Genomic DNA, 14,503 nt, shown 5'->3' on the forward strand with positions numbered 1-14,503 from the left:
GTTTAAATATATAGCCACAGTGTTAATACTTAATGTGCTTCCCTGTGCTTGTAGCCTAAAGTATTGCTCTATAATATTTTATAGGATAGCTATAGCCTGGAATCAACATCAGTCAGCCAGAAAGGGTGTGAGCTACTCATTCAGGCTTTAGGAGCAGTGTCCCAGTCAGGATGCTCGAACATATTATGCAGCAGGATAAAAAGACACATTCTAAATTTCGCAGCACATATCCGCTGGCAATGTGTCTGGGCAGTAATGGCAGTAATGGGCAGTAATGGGCAGAAAAGAGTACTGGCACCTTGTGAGAAGTTTTGGTGTCCAAGAAAAAGTCACGGTACGCCAAAGAGCAAAATGTAGAAGTGCCAGTACTGTCTACTGGTGAGTACCGACCCACTTCGAGCACTGGCTTTGCTCAAATTGACAAGACATCTAAGTCTGGCTCCCCAACCTTCCAACTAAACATGATCAATCATGTAAATTTCGTGCCTGTTTAATGCACATCTCTAAAAATCAGAAATATTTGGGTAGGTTTGTGTCCACACGCATGTGGAAACTGAGCAGATATCCAGATGAAAGACTGTGAGGTAGTCAAGCGTGTTACTGTTTAGTTTACTCCCAGCAGGAAAGCCATGCTGCTTGTATTTCCAAAGGTATACTGGAAAAATACGTGGTTAAGCACACATTTAGCACAGATTCCCACCTGAACAAGGCCCAAAGTATACATTTTCCCGTCATACCATCCATTCATCATGTCTCCTCTTTTAACCTTTGCTCCTCTTTTTCCTTCCTTGCAGTTTCGGCGGCTGGCAGAGCGATTGTTGTCTCTGAGGAGACGGAGAAGAGCATGAAGGTGACATGGCAACCAGCACCTGGAAATATCCTCAACTACCGTGTTACCTACAAACCAAAGTCAGGAGGGCGCCAGCTAGCGGCCAAGGTTCCCGGTGGCACCACCTTTACGGTGCTGAGACGCCTTACTTCTCTCACCATCTACGATATCACTGTTATACCAGTCTACCGTTCTGGAGAAGGCAAAGCAAGGCAAGGGGAAGGAACAACACGTACGTTGGTTTATCATTCTCTAAACCACAAATGTTGCTCCTTCTGTTGCCAAGTTTATGAAAAGTTTACCCACATGTGCTGAACTACGTCCTTATAACAATCATAATCATCTCATCGGCAATGGTGCAGAATTTGTTCTTCCTCCTCATTACAAAGTACTTTAAAGATGTAGTTTTTAATATTTCATCACGCAGTTTCGTCAATTTGCATTTTTCTTCTCTCCCTAGTGTCACCTTATAAAGGACCTAGGAACCTTCAGACTTCAGAGCCTGCCAAGACCAGTTTCCGTGTGACCTGGGACCATGCTCCTGGCGATGTTAGGGGCTACAAAGTCACTTTCCACCCTTCAGGCGAAGACATTGACCTGGGACAACTTGTGGTTGGTCCTTATGACAACACTGTGGTCCTGGAGGAGCTGAGGTGTGGCCGAATTCTCATCTTCAATCTCATTGTCATGTGACCTTTAAAAAATATCTGAAAATCTTTTTTGTTTTTGGCCTACAGAGCCGGTACCAAATACACAGTGAATGTGTTTGGTATGTTTGAGGGGGGAGAGAGTATGCCATTGGCTGGAGAGGAGAAAACCACTCTCGTCGAAACATCTGAGCCTCCTCCTTCTGGGGCAACAGGTAAAGTTATCTAATATTCTACTGTGCAAACCACATATAGTAAACATGTGGTATATATCATCAAATGACTGCCAGACGAACCATGTTTCATGCTAAAGCTAAGTAGAGCAACATGGCTTTAGTCATTCTGTTACTACTCCTGTCATCGCCTTTAAGGCAGCGTCTCCAGTATATTATGTCTATGGGCAGCAACAGTCAAACATTGGAGACTGTATCACATAGTACATTTTTACTTAGGAAAATACTCTCCAAACTCATGGCCCATAAAAGCTGAAGAGTTTCCCTAAATGCCTTTCCTTGAAGCTAATTGTTTCGCAAAATACCAGCTGTAATGGCGATTCCATCTGTCTGCCATTTTCTCGTTTTCTTCTTTGTGACACTTTGGGCTTCCTCTTTTTATTTCCAGTCCAAGTTCGAGCCATACGCACAGAATCTGTTTGCAGTTGTATAATGTTTTTATTTCCTCGTGAGTCAGAGCCCGGCAGGCAGTCAGCGTGAGAGGGAGGAAAAAAATGTTGTGTTTGCTGGAAGGAACTAGAAAGGTCAGCTTGACCGCTCAGCAGCAGTCCCCGGTCGTAATAAGGAGGCAGATTAGGATTCAGTGACAGCTACAAAGGATATGGACAGGTGAGAAAATCCCACTCTCCCCTGTGCCATCTATTGACAACAGGCCAGTCCCAACAAGCCTCTGGAGTTTATTAGTTGTGTCAAAAGTCTTAAGTAGCATGCTCTTTCATTCCTTGTCTTACTAACTAATAAATAATACATTTTACTGCAACCGTTACATAATTTTCTCCTTTTTGACATTTCATTCTAGGCAAAGTATAGTCAGCAGTTCCAGACATTATTGACTTTCTTTTGGTTCCAGCGGTATTCTCTCCTTTGCTTGAGAGCTGGTTCTCTGTCATGGGTCCTGGTTTTGGGGTTTGCTGTGTGAGCAAACCAATCTGTAAATCAAACATGTAACCTGTTGTCAGTTGCAGACAGTGGCAGTTAGTGCGACGTCTGCATATCTTCAAAGCACATCTGCAGCCCTCTTTTAGGTACAGTGGATCGGATGCCTTCCTTGTCATCACACAGGTGTTTGGAAAATCTGAATCTCACCGTGGTGCTCTGGAGGGCACAGTAATTCCCTCTCCAACGGAGGCCGTTGATATGTCACAGGCCATTACGGGTGCCATGGATCCAAAAACAACAACCTGAGAGAAATACTGCCTCGACATGCCACAAGACAAGAAGATAATAATTACAACACCTGGAAAATAAAAGTTGTCTGATAAAAATCCTCAGAAAAGAGGAAATGTTTCACTACTTGCTTGTCAATATATTGTCTGTCTGCACCTTGGGGAATGTTTTGATGTGAATTAGTTCTCTTCAAAGCCAAAAAGATCTCTTCTCTTCTTTTTTCCTTTACCTCTCACACATATTTACTTACCTCTTTCATTACAATTCACCACGCACTATTGTGTGTACATGAAAGTTGGACATGGACATCTGTTTTATATATGTCATATCAAAACTTCATCTTTGTCAAATTAAGGCCCTGACATTTTGCCCTCTCAGAAGTGACTTGTAAGACCGCCGCACAAGCTGACATTGTGCTGCTGGTGGATGGCTCCTGGAGTATTGGACGTCTCAACTTCAAGACCATTCGTGCCTTCATCTCCCGTATGGTGGGATCCTTTGACATTGGCCCTGAAAGGGTCCAAATTGGTGGGTCTAACCAGACAGTTGTAGTCAACTGGTTATTAGTAATAAAACAAAAAGTCTCTTTGCATTGGTATAACTCTTTATTTGAATGGTGTCTTTAGGTCTTGCTCAGTACAGTGGAGACCCAAAGACTGAATGGCACTTGGATGCTCATCGAACCCGGGACTCTCTCCTGGATGCTGTGGCTAACCTGCCCTACAAAGGAGGAAACACCATGACTGGTACTTTTATCTACAGTATATATTTAATGTGTTTCCAGTGGGACCGGAGTGAATTTTATATTGTGTGACTATCAGGATGAAAAATGAACATTGACGTCGTCGTTGCAGGTATGGCTTTGAACTACCTCCTCCAGAACAATTTCAAAGACAACGTTGGGATGCGACCCAATGCCAGAAAGATCGGCGTGTTGATCACTGATGGCAAATCCCAGGACGCCGTCAACATCAACGCTCAGAACCTGCGCGATCAGAACATTGAGCTCTACGCCATTGGTAAGTGAAAATAAATCATTTCTGTTGGTATGAAGTAGCCTACAGCTTTCGTACTTATCACAGTGCTTATAACTACTGTCGTCATTATTGCTCTTTAGGTGTGAAGAATGCGGATGAGAATGAGTTGAGGTCTATCGCCAGTGATCCGGATAGTATTCATATGTACAACGTGGCTGACTTCTCCTTCCTGCTGGAAATCGTTGACATCCTTACTGAGAACCTCTGTAACAGTGTCAAGGGACCAGGTATGTATGAGTTCACAGCAAAGTATGCGCCCGCTGGACTGATCAAAGTAAAGGAAACACTGAGGAACAGTAACCGGATTGCAAGGACAGACACCTTCTACTTTGCACAAAATAATAACAACCACATATAAGCCAACTGCTCCGTTCCCAGACATTTATAAATATATATATACAGTGTATAGCGTCACAGACCGACAGTTACATGTCTGGCCCACCATGGAAAGCAGCACTTTGAGGATCTTTGAGAACTTTGAAAAGCACTACATTAATCTGATGTATTGTTATTATTATTATTATTATTATCATTATTAGAGCCAAAGAACCAGCCAAGCTCTTGGAAATGATTGCAGATCTATTATTGTCTTCTTCCCCTTATATTCTCTCTGCCTCCCTAGAATAGGAAAATGTCTGCTCCTTAATCAAATTAAAGAGCTGCTATTTGATACTGTAGGCCAGGGGAACATCCTGGGAGAGGATGTGGCTTTATAGTCTCAATAAGTACCGTGGTGTTTATACGGTTCTGTTAGGACTTGTTCCTAAAATGCTTTTATCTGTTGCCACATTTAGTTTGTCCCCTGCTCCTTAATGCCATTATGTTCACTGGGATGGCCCATTGAGCAGTTTGTGTCTTGTTACACTTACACCTGAATAGGAGGTGCACCCGATGCTCCAACTGACCTGGTGACATCAGAGGTGACTCACCACTCCTTCAGAGCCACCTGGATGGCCCCTGATGGCCCTGTGGAGAAGTATCTTGTGGAGTACATGACTTCGTCTGGACGCCCACAACAGGTATACCTGCTCCATACAGTAAAACAATGCACGGCAACACGAAAAAATACGTCTCAGCTTTGACTAATTCGAACAAAAAATGTGTAGTACGTCTCCCTGTGTGGGTGTTTTCTGGGGATGTGGACTTTAATGTGTCCTGACCCACTGTTTTTTTTAGACTAATAGGAAACTCCACTCAAACTTCTATTTCCAGCCTCCTGTTTGTGTTGGCCTCTCACTGTTTGGGTGTCTAATTACATCACGACACGGGGCGAGGAAACAAAACACACAGCTCGCAGTGTAGAGGATTAGAAAGCAAATAATGATTTCATGAGTGATAGCTCCATTGGCCAGCAGGGTCTTGGTTCCACAATGTGTGGAAAAGATGCACTTTTGAGTGTCTGAATCGAATTACATGTAGGAGATTTTAGTCCAGCTCCCATGGTTATGCTAAAAAGTGAACATAGTGATGAGGTTTCTTTGTCGTTTAGGATCTGAAATTGAAGCCCATGCTGAGTTTAAGTGCAGTAATAACTTGTCAAATGGATTTCTGTTTTTTATTGCATAGCTTTATGAAATATTTGCAAGTCAATGCAGTATAAAAGCTCTACTCCTTTAGCTGCGATCTTCTAACTATTCCCTCTGTATTAGGTGTTTGTGGATGGCACTGAGAGCACGGTGGTTCTTCAGAGCCTCAACCCTCTGACACAGTACATGATCAACGTCTACTCAGTGGCAGGAGAGGACAGCAGCGAGCCTCTCCAAGGAACTGAGACCACACGTATGTCTTCTCTTTCTGGCTTTTTTGGTTTACAAGGCCCGCATCATTTGATTTAAAGAGAACCACTTGTAAAAATCCATATATGGTGAAAGCTGTCCGTGGGAATGTAAACTACTTGACCTAAACTTACAATAATTGTCTGACTGGTCTTTGATCATTGGTCGTAGATGTGACAATCTCCCACTTAAGGAAACCCAGTAAGTGGGGTTGTCCAAGAACAACTGTTTAAATTCCAGCAGGCTCTTGAGCACTCATGAACCTCCAGCCTTTACTCCTATGAACAAAAGTTTCCCTTTGAGTCAGTCTTCCTCCGTGAATCTCTCTGGCTCAGTTGCATAACAGCAATTGCACGCTCTCAGAGACTGATTCCTGTGTGGTCTCCATGAATAAACGTTCAAAGATAGTGTATATATTTTTTGTTGTTGTTGTTTTGTTTATCAAACCATACATGGCTGCTAAAAGATAGCAATTGTAAATCTTAATTAGATGCAAATTAAAAAGCAATTTCTGTGATGGCACAGGGTTCAAGTTCAATTTTGACATATTTCGTTGGGTCTTTTAAGATGTTCTGTTTTACTGATGGCAGATGCAATTGTTATAACCTCAGTTTCACTGTGCCAATAATTATTGCCTTTAACGTCATTGCCTGGTTATCTAGTGCCCCTGGGTGCTGTGAGACGCATGGCCATTTATGAGGAGCAGACTACCACCATGCGGGTGAGATGGGAGCAGGCAGTCGGTGCCACTGGCTACATGCTGCTCTACAGCGCCATCAATGCCACGCAGCCCACCCAGGAGCAGGAGGTAAGAGAACACTTGAGAACACGGTGTGACCGAACGAAAGGGCATACGGCCAATCAGCTGGGGATATGACAGATGACGACATGGAAAACAATGTTCATGGGGAACATCATCATTTGCTCATGAGGTGTCGAACCTCGGTGGGCCAAAACCCGGAATCGGCAGATGAAATTCTCCCACTGTTCTCATCCAAATGTCTCAATCTATGTCACGTTGCAGATCAGAGTGGGAGGGGATACAACTGAAGTCCAGCTGGTGGAGTTACTCCCCAACACAGCCTACTCCCTCTCCCTCTTCGCCCTGCATGGAGAGTCAGCGAGTGAACCACTGACCAAGCAGGGAGTCACACGTATGTTGTCACTTAACCATGACTTGACGTCATTAATGTCGACCATTACAGTACTTCATGAAGCAGAGCCCCTCGGCCTTGTCTTTATGAATGGTTAACTATAATCCTAAAACTAACACTGACCTTCTGCCCCCTGCTCAGTGCCCCTGCCACCTGCGGGCAAACTGATCATTCGCGACGTCACCCACAGCACCATGTGGCTGATTTGGGATGCTGCTCCTGGTCTTGTTCGCAAGTACCTCATCACCTACAAGCCTGACGACGGAGATGCAAAAGAAGTGAGTTTGGTTCCAATCCTTTTTAGCTCCTCTTTTCCCACTAAAACCCTGTTTTCCACAAAAGGACTTCCGCTGCCTGTTGTCTGTTTGAGCCATTAGGTTTGTTTATTGATATTTATTTATTTATATATATATTCACTGAATCCTTCATATATTGGCTGAGACCACATAATGCAGACTGCAGCTGGTTGGATGGACCTGAGGGAATGTTTTGGAGTCCAATGAAAACATGATGAAACTATCAGAAAATGGTTTTGTGGGGGATAAAGGGTGGATTGGACAGCTACTTTATGGTTGCATATCCCCTTTTAGGAGTTCTTGTGCTGCAGCAGAAAACTGTGGTCGGCATGTTTGCGACTTCCTTAGCCATAAATCAGATGGAGGTGATCCTCAAACCTCTTCTGATGGAAACACACATGTGAAAGTGACTCATGGGAGGAAGATGCGATGCAGTGTGTGGGGAGGAAGAGCCTACTTTACAGAAAGTAGCACAATGTCATGTTTGTCCTGATGGATTATGTGACAGAGCCCAAAAGACAGACAGAATGCTACTCACGACACAGACCGCAGGACATATTCCCTCCAGGTGAATCATTTTGCAATGGTTTAATGGTTCACAGAGACAAACTGTATGTTTGGACTTTAAACTCAGCAAAAGAACAGCAGCTGTTCAAGTTAATTAATGGGTGTTCAGAATGAATATCTTAAGTACAATTTCTTGAAATTCAGCAAATAAAACTTAATGGGATCAAGAGCAGTACAATCAGCGTGGTGTTTCCTATAAATATTCCAAGTGGTTTTATTTGCAGTTATTTTGTGATGTTTGTTCCTGTTTTTTTCTCCGGAAACAAGCACAGTTTTATACATTAAAATTTCCTACTCGTCTATTATTACTTATAAGCAGAGCATTCCAGCTGTCGCCAGGGTTCCTGGAAACTCACGCTGTGAACGGAATTAAAATTTTGCAAGACAAAATGTGGCTGAAGAGAAAACACATCTGAAGTTCTATGAGCTTTCAAACATCGATATACATGTATTAGCCTTGTCGAGTTTGTGTAGCAATATTTAACAAGCGTGTTTGATTGTTCTACAGCTCGAAGTGGATGGAAGTTTGACCACCAGACAATTGGACAACCTGATCTCACAGACTGAGTATGGCCTGGCTGTCACTCCGATCTATGACGAGGGACCTGGTCAGCCAATGTTGGGAGATGCAATCACTGGTAAGAATTAAATCATCATTATTATGACATTGTGGATAATGGCACTGTCCCGTTTGCCTGCCTTTCATTGATGTAGACACTTAACACCTCTCCGTCTATTTTGCAGATGTGGTTCCTGCACCAAAGAACCTGCAATTCTCAGAAGTTACACAGACCAGCTTCAGAGCTACCTGGGAGTACGGAGCCCCTGACGTGGCCCTGTACCGCATTGGCTGGACAAAGTGGGGAGATTCCAACTTCCAATATGTAAGAGAAAAAAAGTTGTCAATGATGTTCACATTTCTGATCGAATAATTCATGCAGGTATTTCTTGAGGAGGCTCAGAGAAGGTGCATTGGTGATATTTTGAAAAAGAACTCCAATGGAGGCATGTGGAACATCTTGAAAACAGACTTTTGCACCAATCCAATTATAAGCACTCCAGCATGGATCTTGTGTTGCTCATCTGTGTTTTGTTTTGGCTAAAATGTCAGGCAAGCGCCTTCCTTCACCCTGTGATTGTGTTTTTCTCATCAGGACATTCTGAACAACGATCAGCTCACCCACGTTCTGGAGAACTTGGAGCCAGACACGCCCTATGATGTGTCCGTCACCGCAATCTATCCGGATGAATCAGAGAGCGAGGATCTGCTGGGCACTGAGAGGACATGTAAGATCCACACTCCTGCAGCTCTGCGATGACGACTGAACAATCACCTAAGATAACACTGTTTTGCTTCAGTTGCTTGACAGAATCTCTTGACAGATCTTTGATTTAAGGCTGAGACCAATTGTTAAACTTTCAAATTTGTACCCATTGGAAATATGCTGAGTGAAATGTTGAGCGAAGGGTATGCCCATTGTACCTTTCTATTTCTGCCTCTAGTGCGTCTAGGGTCCACAAGTGATGGTAAAAGACGTAAGTATATTTGTGGTAAAGCAAGAGGATGCTTTTTCTTTCAAGTTGTGAAAGCATGTTTTATTATTTGAACCAGTCATCAGCATTTTTGTTCATTGAACAACCATCATTACATCATCATCATCAAGGCCCTTAACCCATTCATCGCTGGCTGTGATGCACCTGCCACGGCCGATTTTATTACGTTTGTCTGTCCTTGTCTGTGTTTGTCTCATTGTCCATACCATTCATCCCATGGCTGTTCCTGAATCTGTTCTTACTCAGTCAAATGACAAATGAAATGGCTGTGGAGGGATTTCAAATATGCATGCCCTGCAAAACAGGGATTTGAATCCTTGTTTTTGAAGCGCATTCCATCATCCATCATCTGTTCATCCATCCAGCTATCCATCGCATTCATCCATGCATTTATCAGTCCATCCATTATCATCTTTCCATCAATCCATTGCTGTTTACAAGAATCCATCCTTGCCTCAGAAAAGACAACATCCCAGACGAGGATTTTCTTTTCTTCTTTAAAGCTGCAATCCTTGATACAAAACAGTGGTAAACCTGCTGTTTTACCATGAACTAAAGAAAGTGAAGGAAATGCATTTGTTTTTGAAGACATTCAAGACAAAGTTGACATTTTAACATGAGCTGACCAAAATATCAAGGACTATCTCTTTAAAGATATATTCAAGGTATTCCATGGAAAAACAATGCTCGTACCACATGACGGATAGACATATTGTCATGGTTGTAATTGTGAAATGTGTGTGCGTTTTCCAGTACCTAATGGACCTCCCACCAACTTGGTTGTGTTCAACGAAACCACCACCACTTTGAACGCCAGGTGGAATCCGGCTCCAGGCCGAGTCCAGAACTACAGGATCACTTACGTCCCCACAGCTGGAGGCAGGAGCCAGACTGTAAGTCACCCAACAGACCAACTCACTGCTTTGTGTCGCTATGGTGTTTTCAAAAATGTACACAAGACATATAGTATTCATTTGCAAGGTGCTTTTATTGCAGTTTCTCAAACAAGAGAGATGCTCTGGTAGTTTAATAGCAAAGAAAAAACACAAGTTATAATTTCATCTGAATAGTCTGAAAGGAAAAACAGCAGTAGCAGCAGTACTGGTCATTAAAATATTATACTTACTCCTTAATCTTCTTGCCCTCTTCACTGGATTTCAGTCGAGCGTTACTTAGCCAGGCAAACATGCCGTTCATGGCCCCTTGAGCTTTAACTCAATCCCTGGATCTGTTTCTTCTTCCAGGGCTCATTTGCCTCCAGGAAATATAGGTGCTGTCACTGGTATTACATTATTTCAGTTTATCTTAAGTCAAATCTCTTAATCGGTTGTTTGGATATGACAGCATTAATGTGGACGAAACCCTTCCTAGTTTTTCCTCAATATTTCCGGACACCGCAGACTGTCTCCCACTGGTCCTATATTTTTTTGGCTGCTTTGCTGAATGTGCGAAAGTCTTTTTGGATGACGGTTGAATATTTGGTTTTAATTTGCTGACATTTCTCATCGTTTCCACAAGCATGCTAAATGCTGCTTATGCACACGCCCCTACACAAGACAGACTGATATGCACAATGATAAGCTGCGAGACAACCCCTTAAATCAACGCTAGATTGTCCAAACAACTTTGTTGAAAATATTAAACATTGAAGTGTTAAACATTGTGTAATGAGAGAGTACTGTGCCACGGGTGTCAAATATCGATTATGTTTTAAGTGCTGCACAAAGTTGCTTCGCTCACAAATCTTGCAATTGGTCCACTGTACTTTCCTCTCTTTTAATAAGGTCCAGATGACAGCCAGCATTTGTCATACTGGAGAGGGCAACTAAAGGTTTACGCATATTTTCAGAAGTCAGAAGCTTTTGCAAAATTCAGCTTCAGCTCAGCTGGTGTTACAGCTGACCACAACTTGCCCTTTTAACACAAGGTGGAATGTTTTCCTCTTTAGTGCTTGATGAAATTAAGTTGTGCTGATTGCTTGGGTGATATCACACTGAAAGGTTGATGGAAAACTGGAAGCTAAAAAGCGAGCATCAGCCAAGAAACCCAGAGTTTTGCATTGTTTCGTCTGAGACAACAAGTCTGTTTTTCCAAAATGTCTGACACACATTTTGCACTTGTGTACAAGAACTTCCTCCGTTTGTTTTCTTATTCATTCGCTGATAGAAAATTCGGTTAAAAGACAGAGCTGCACAGTGATTACAGAAACCCACAGAGGATTAAAGCAGACTTCAAAGCACATGCGGTTACACTATCATACTCAAACCCACATGCACACAGAGCCAGAAGGATTGTAGTAAATTCATCACCAGTGATGACTGTTATGACAAGACATCCGACTGTTTCAGCCATCAGCGTACAGATTGACCTTGGCCAGTGTGCTTTGTATTAATCACGGACAAACTCAGAACATCCCTCTTTAGAAATGTTGACAGTCCTTTAGTTTTCAAATCAAATTCTTTCCAACAGGTTATTGACATCCCTTTGAGGGAGCTGTTAAACTCTTGATCCCATCTGATGAACAGATCAAATATATTTCCCCTCAGTGGATACTGGAATTGCTAAAAGTTGTTGAAAGCAATAGCAAGACCGATGCATGTTGTAGAAAATGCTTTCGAAGAGAATGAATAGCCTTTTTGGCCTTCATTGTAAACGACGTAGCTAGTAAACTGTTGTTTGAGTAGTTACATTCATCACAACTGCATGCAGTATGAACACCTCGGGTTCACAAACATTGACACCATCAGTGATAAGAATATATTTACGACATATATTTAACAGATATAAGCCAAGATTAGTTGAAATGTATTCTTTCCCAACTAGACCCATGTTGGAGGGAAGAAAACTACTATCCTGCTTCCCAAGCTGACCCCTGACACTGAATATTCCATCACTGTGGTGGCGGTCTATGCCAAAGGAATCAGCAAGGAGCTGAACGGCCCTGGAAAGACCAGTGAGTTGTGCTCCTCTTTGGGTGCTCCCAAATGATAGAAGTAATAACTCGTGATAAATGTATACAGTTGTAAAAGTGCCCTCATGGACATTCTCTTCGAGCGTTAGAGCTTACAGGCACTGTTTGGGTTTGACAGTTCAACTGTATCATACCTTTATCTCACCCCAGAGCCTTTGGGCGGTGTTAGGAATCTGCGGGTCACTGACCCCACTACCAACACCCTGAATGTCCTGTGGGAGGCTGCTCAAGGCAACGTGCGTCAGTATAGGGTCTTCTATGTCCCTGCAGCTGGAGGAGAGGAAGAGGTGGTAAGTTGGAAAAAAGTTCAAGAGCATGAGCAAGAGCAAGAGACCACGTTGAGTGAATGGGCTTCTCTCCTACCTGTAGTGGCGAGACTACATCCTGATCTATGTCTTGTTTTACTTCTACCCAGGTCCAGGTATCAGGCAGCACCTTCAACACTGTGCTGAAGAACCTGCAGTCTGACACTGTCTACACAGCAACTGTGGTTCCGGTCTACTCCGCTGGAGAGGGACAACACATATCTGAGAATGGCAAAACCTGTAAGCACTGCATGCATACAATCGTTGGTGTAGATCACAAGTTACGATGGGGATCCATGCAGGGATGTTTAGAAGCAGTAGCCACCTCCTTGGAAGACAGCTTTCAGGGTTTAGAATAGCCCAGGCTAAGTGAAAAGCCCTTAATGAAATACTACAGTGGGATTTCAGGAATCCATTCATGTCCATCCAGAATGAACCTACTGGCCTCAGTTGTTGGCTTGTTGTCACTCTATGTCATAGACCTTTAATGAGGCAGCCATTTATGACGTATTTGCTTCATATCATCCCAATCCTTTCTAAAGTTGTAAACCAAGCCAAACTGACCAACTGCCAGAGGTTGCTCACTTAATTCACACCTAACATGTCAAATGTAACATAGCATAAAATGACAGTAAAAGCTCACTCAGCTTAGCTTGAACTTCATTGAAGAGCACATTTTTTTCCTGTTTCTGCCACAATTTCAAACCACCAATCTCTGCTGGGAGTGAGTCAGCATTTTGCGGGGTGATTGCGTAGGAAGGAATCCCTCTGGGTTGGCAGCATCATAATGATGTCTCCTCTCTCTTTACCGTAATATTGTCCATTTATAGGTTGGAGGCAAGGGTGGTGGTCAGGATAATGGTGGGGACAGGGAGTGGGGGAGGGGGTGTATTGAGTAATTGGCTCTCATTTGGGAAAAAGAAACAGAAGGGGAGGGTTAGAACTGAATAGAGAGCATTATATGTTTTATGGCTCTCAACTTACTTGGCTAAGGTCATGCTTCATATCTGATACTTTTACCCCCATTTTCCCTTCTGGAGCAATGGTCCTTCATGTTCTGTTATACAGCATGTACAGTATGTCAGATCATGCCGCTACCGCTCACCTTGTAACTTTGTCGCATCTGTGGAACAATTTCATCATCTCCATTCCAACTGCAGTGCCTCTATTTATTTTACAATTTAAGGATGGATCAGCTCTCACTATTTGAGCTAACTTTACAAGCAACTGACTGTTAATGGTGTCTTAAAATTCAAATCAGCTTTATAGGTATCAGGCTTTGGTTTGTGTAACTTTAACGTACGGAAGCTCCCTCGCTGTGGTTTGCCCACTGTATTTTTCCCATCCATTTCTGGGGTGATAAGGGGGAGCGGCACAAAGCTTCTAAACATCTGCTTTGGTTTTTTAGAGGCAAGCTTCACACAGTGCTGTACATACGCCTTTTATGTCCTATTCATTAACCTCGAGGGCACTGACAGGAAGCGTCCTGTTGGTAGCAGTATTGTTAAATAATGTCTTAAACTTGGCTCTGTTGGTTGCTGGCCGGTATTGTTCCCACTTCATTGACAGGTTCTCGTGTAGTCGTTGGACGGTTCTGGATGTCCACAAAACTAGTCGAGACCATGTTGTGTTAAATGAGACTGAATGGCAGTATCACTGTTTAGGAGACTCACAAAGGTATCATTTACAACTTAAATAACCCCCATGAAACTACATAAGGTCAAGCTCCTAAGCTCACCCTAACCTTTCACTTTTGTATCTCTGTCTCTACCTCTAACCACTGTCTTACCACCCAACATTCCTGGCTCGGCAGTGGTGCGTAGCCCCGTCAGGAACATCCAGGTTTTCAACCCTACCACCAACACTCTGAACGTTCGCTGGGAGGCTGCCACGGGCCCAGTCCAGGAGTACCGGGTGGTCTATGCTCCGCTGACTGGCGACAGGCCCTCTGAGTCGGTGAGTTTCCAT

At 43.2% G+C, this 14,503-nt stretch overlaps 1 protein-coding gene across 3 annotated transcripts in view; it reads left to right on the forward strand.

Moving 5' to 3' along the window:
- Window positions 1-14,503, forward strand: part of col12a1a (collagen, type XII, alpha 1a) — a 53,394-nt gene that overhangs the window by 16,944 nt on the left and 21,947 nt on the right. For 2 of the 3 annotated variants that reach the window (XM_079286907.1, XM_079286909.1), the window contains exons 15-35: window positions 795-1,061; window positions 1,290-1,482; window positions 1,567-1,691; window positions 3,255-3,404; window positions 3,503-3,622; window positions 3,731-3,895; window positions 3,994-4,140; window positions 4,793-4,932; window positions 5,563-5,692; window positions 6,351-6,496; window positions 6,713-6,842; window positions 6,984-7,120; window positions 8,214-8,343; window positions 8,450-8,589; window positions 8,860-8,992; window positions 9,209-9,241; window positions 10,013-10,152; window positions 12,083-12,212; window positions 12,381-12,520; window positions 12,646-12,775; window positions 14,349-14,491. In XM_079286907.1, coding sequence (XP_079143033.1) covers window positions 795-1,061; window positions 1,290-1,482; window positions 1,567-1,691; window positions 3,255-3,404; window positions 3,503-3,622; window positions 3,731-3,895; window positions 3,994-4,140; window positions 4,793-4,932; window positions 5,563-5,692; window positions 6,351-6,496; window positions 6,713-6,842; window positions 6,984-7,120; window positions 8,214-8,343; window positions 8,450-8,589; window positions 8,860-8,992; window positions 9,209-9,241; window positions 10,013-10,152; window positions 12,083-12,212; window positions 12,381-12,520; window positions 12,646-12,775; window positions 14,349-14,491 — 2,969 coding nt within the window. The remainder of the gene's footprint in view (window positions 1-794; window positions 1,062-1,289; window positions 1,483-1,566; window positions 1,692-3,254; window positions 3,405-3,502; window positions 3,623-3,730; window positions 3,896-3,993; window positions 4,141-4,792; window positions 4,933-5,562; window positions 5,693-6,350; window positions 6,497-6,712; window positions 6,843-6,983; window positions 7,121-8,213; window positions 8,344-8,449; window positions 8,590-8,859; window positions 8,993-9,208; window positions 9,242-10,012; window positions 10,153-12,082; window positions 12,213-12,380; window positions 12,521-12,645; window positions 12,776-14,348; window positions 14,492-14,503) is intronic. The other variant, XM_079286908.1, reaches the window with a different exon arrangement.

The sequence above is a fragment of the Melanostigma gelatinosum genome (genome assembly GCF_949748355.1).
Source record: "Melanostigma gelatinosum genome assembly, chromosome: 16".
NCBI classification, from domain to species: Eukaryota; Metazoa; Chordata; class Actinopteri; order Perciformes; family Zoarcidae; genus Melanostigma; species Melanostigma gelatinosum.